The sequence below is a fragment of the Plasmopara halstedii genome, assembly GCF_900000015.1.
Source record: "Plasmopara halstedii genome assembly, contig: Scaffold_54, whole genome shotgun sequence".
Classification (NCBI taxonomy): domain Eukaryota; phylum Oomycota; class Peronosporomycetes; order Peronosporales; family Peronosporaceae; genus Plasmopara; species Plasmopara halstedii.
The window spans coordinates 524,414-528,359 of record NW_020186975.1 but is presented as its reverse complement, the minus strand read 5'-3'; the positions used below and the strand labels follow the sequence as shown (position 1 = coordinate 528,359).

At 44.2% G+C, this 3,946-nt stretch overlaps 2 protein-coding genes across 2 annotated transcripts; one reads left to right on the top strand and one right to left on the bottom strand.

Annotated features, from left to right (window-relative positions):
* Positions 1-435: 435 nt before the first annotated feature.
* PHALS_11458 (Predicted Rho/Rac guanine nucleotide exchange factor/faciogenital dysplasia protein 3) lies at positions 436-3,267 on the top strand (the record flags this gene model as incomplete). The annotated part of the gene is made up of 1 exon (XM_024725837.1): positions 436-3,267. The coding sequence occupies one exon, from the start codon at positions 436-438 to the stop codon at positions 3,265-3,267; it is 2,832 nt and encodes a 943-aa protein (XP_024571956.1).
* A 59-nt stretch (positions 3,268-3,326) lies between these two features.
* On the bottom strand, positions 3,327-3,710 carry PHALS_11457 (uncharacterized protein; the record flags this gene model as incomplete). Its single annotated transcript, XM_024725826.1, has 3 exons — positions 3,327-3,356; positions 3,411-3,500; positions 3,573-3,710. 3 exons carry the CDS (start codon positions 3,708-3,710, stop codon positions 3,327-3,329), a joined length of 258 nt encoding a protein of 85 aa, XP_024571955.1.
* Positions 3,711-3,946: the final 236 nt, after the last annotated feature.

Below are 3,946 nucleotides of genomic sequence, written 5' to 3'. Positions count from 1 at the left end.
GAAGATTCAAGATTAGAATGTGACGAGCTCGAGACGACTATACATAGAATATAAAGAAGATGTAGGGGTTTTAGCCTGAAAAGGCACTACGCCCGAAGTACCAAGCATGAAGCAGCAAAAGGAAAGTTTGGATGGCAATTTAGATGGTTATGTTAGAACTGGTGACGTTAGCGCACAATAGAATGCTTGAGCTTGAGTCGGTGTTTTTTCTTTAATTTAAAATTGGTCCGAGATCCTGTGCAACTCTTCACATTTGAAGTAGGTATCATTTCTTGTCTCAACGACAAGATTGACAATGCTGACCATCGCACCAGTTCCGCTCGTGAGAAAAAACCGCTGCTCATCTCGACTTCCTTTTTTTTGTTGACAGCAACGGACAAGCGGCCCTTCAGGTGTACGGTGCGGGGTCATTTCAAGATATCAAGTCAGAGTGTGATGAGAGACGAGCTGTGCGAGATTGACGAGAGTCGTGAGAGACATTCGAATTTCCGAAGTTCAAATGGTCCTATAAGTGGTCAAGGTCGTTACGTGGTGCCTTTTACGATGTCGAGGGAAGAAGAAACCATCGAGTTGGAGATGGCACGGTCGCAGCTAAGACAATTGATGGATGAATGTGCAGCACCAAATACAGAAGCCATGAACAAATCGTGGACTCGAGTCAAGTCTGGAAAGAAGTCACTTGGCGTCATTCTTTGGGAGAGGCGTTCTACACGAGAAGCAAAGAAAAATGGATGGGGTGGCTTGTCTTCAATGAGTCAACACGACTATATTCCAATGACATATAGTATTCGAAGCAGCACGACTGTATGTGCACCAGTGGAAATGGTACTTAAGACTCTAGATGCTTCGGTGGCAACAGCTCATCGATCTTTCACTCGAATCATTTACGGCAACCTTGTGGCTGACGCGGCTGTTCTGTACCATAGCTCAACACCCAGTCCCGATCCGTTGGCAAAAAATGAGAGTGATAGCATGGAATCTCTTGCTGTACGCTGGTTTGTCTGCCGCTGTAGTAATCCCGTCGTCTTAAATTGCGACTTTTGTCTTCAAGAGTACACGAAACGACACTCGATTGATGAGCTTTCACTCAATTCTGATTACTTGAACAATAACAAGCTTGATAATGACGACACAGTATGGGGTGGTAATCATCAAGGACTGCATCCAATTAATGAAAAGCCAATTGCTTACAAGCTTTTTCAGTCGACAGAGAATCGCCATTGCCCTGAATTGCTTGCATCACATCGAATCGTACGTTGCAACGTACCTTTAGGCGGATATCTCTTGTATCCTACCAATAATAGTGACAAGACTGATGTCGTGTTTTTCATGACCATTGCTCAAGATGAAATTAACAGAAATTCAGCATCGAACAATGCATCATGTAGTGATCGACAATTTCGTGCACTTCAAAGCGTCGTACGACAGATGGCTCGCCAAATAGGTCGCTTGGACAATGCCGTGGAATCGTATAAGTTGAGCTTGCATCTTGAATCGCTACGCTCTTTGCAATGGGTGCAAAACACTGAACGGAACGAGTGTGTCGTTTGTTTCAGAAGATTTCATCAGCTCACTCGACGTAAACATCATTGTCGCTTGTGTGGAGAAGTCATCTGCCGTGATTGTTCGGTACATAAAGATGTTGATCTGCCTACTTGCGGACTTACTGCACTGCGAATCTGTACGAGTTGTAATAAGGTACAACGATCGAAGACACCGCAAGCTTTTGTTTCATCAGAAAAACCACGAAGGCGCCGGGGGACAATAAATACAAGTCAAATCATAAGTTACTCCTATACCGAGACGCTGGAAACTCCTGTCCGGCACAAAAGTAACACTTTCCGTGGTAAACCTAATAAGTTTATAGTTGAGAAACGAGAGAAAATGCTAGAGGAACGACAGCCAGTGGAAGCCGTAGATGCGCAAAAGGTGCATGAACAAGCTGCTAGTTGCCCCAAACCTGCACTTGAAGGCGATCAGTGTTCAAAATTCTGGTGCGATCCTCGACAAAAGAAGGCATCGATTTTGACGCCAGGTACTAGTACTGCAAATTCAGCATCATTGCCATTTGGGCTGCCTCGGTCATCCTCAGAAACATTCTCGGCTTTTCCGCATAGCTTATCAAGTCACTTTACTCAACAGACAAAAGCTGATCTCCAAAGCGATGACCGTGAAGACGAAGATAAATTTGAAAATCTTGCTGACAGCTACAATTCTGGTCTTGAATTGGTATGGAGTTCGACATCTTGTCGCCGGCATGCAGTTTACGATGTGAAAAATGGAGTGTTACAGCCAAAAAGCGAACGAAACCTGAAGAGTATGTCACATGCTACTACAAATAATCAAAGTCAGCAAGATAGATTATTGATTCACCGAGAATTTGAGTCGCTGAAAATGTATGAAGACATTTTTCTCAGACTTTGTGAGCATTCGGCTTCAGTGCGAAACTCTAGCTTTGTTGCACTGACATTATTCGCGAAATCTGACAAGAACCAGCATAATGAGACCGAGTCAGAATTTTCGACTATCCAGTATTTGAAGGCTCGAGGAAGGTCTACGCTAATCCGTGTAGCGGCGAACATGCGTTGCTGTGACCCGGTGCTAAAGCTAAGTAAACCAATAATTACACGTAACACGTTGGCTCTTGAGGGGAAGCTAGCAGTCCATCCATCAGGATACGATTTTCGGCAATTACCAATAGTCATGGGCCCACAGCAAGCGAGGTTCTACGCTGGGGTACCGCTTACCGACTCAAAAATGCGATATCGGTATGGCGCTATTGCCATCTTCGATGCTGCATCCAGTACTGGCATGGATAATGACTTGCCTATGATAAAAACACTGCAAGCACTGCAAGTATGTGTACGCGAGGCAGTCATGGCTGTAGATGAAAGGAGGAAGGATCTAGAATTACGGATGTTTCTGCAAGCACCTTTGATTCAGTTACGACAATCTGAACCGGCACTACATCTCAGCATGGACATACCCAAGTCAAATTTAGATTGGCAGGATATCGAGAGCCTTGACGGGGATGACGACAAGGATGACGATGATGATTCCAGAAGTTGCATTGAATACGACACTAGGAATTTAAAGTTGAGAAGCAGTCCTGGGTTCCAGGCTAATGGCAGCTCTCGTGTGGGCAAGGCCCGAGCTGAGCATTTTCGGAAAAAGATGCAAGAGCTTGTGCGACAGGCTCAAGATACCCAGGCACAAATGGTCGAAAACACGCTCGTTATGGAACGTCAAGGGGTTCCTATCGTCTAACATTTTCGTACCATATCTTTCTTTAATACTAGTCGAACTGACTTGCATGTTCCATTGTCTTAATTAAAGCCTGGTGCGAACAAACAAAGCTAATCTTTTTCGGCGTCAAAAACCTCGTACATTTTTGAGCGAAAAGCCAGCACCTTAGAGTTCCACCCCTCCCGTACGTATTTGTAATATTCGTGCTCACGACTGTGAAATGGTTCGTAATGCCTTTTTCCACGCGTCTTTAGCTGTGACCAGAATGATAAGAAGCCATGTAAAATTCTTGACATGACGAACAGCAAAAAAGAATTGCAACGTACATGGTCACCATTGAATTTGTCCTTTACCTGGTTTATCGAGTATATTACGATGCTCTCACGTTCGAGCAACTGATACTTGACGGTACCGTAGCGCAGCCCGCCAACTGCAACCCCAGCTACAAAAGCAATGAAGGACATCGCTGCTTTTGTACTAGGAGGGTTCAGAGATTCCAACTTGAATATTTGTCTTGAAATCTAAACTCTACATTATTAAAGACAAATTTTGTTAATGAAGCTAAATTCCTTAAATTACCTGACAGAAAATTGAATTTAATTGACATACAAGCTTACGATTCATGAAGACCTACCACCCTAGGTTCCGACATGGGTGTCTAGACTGTGACGGGTCACACGGCACCTTGCACAGAGGAAGA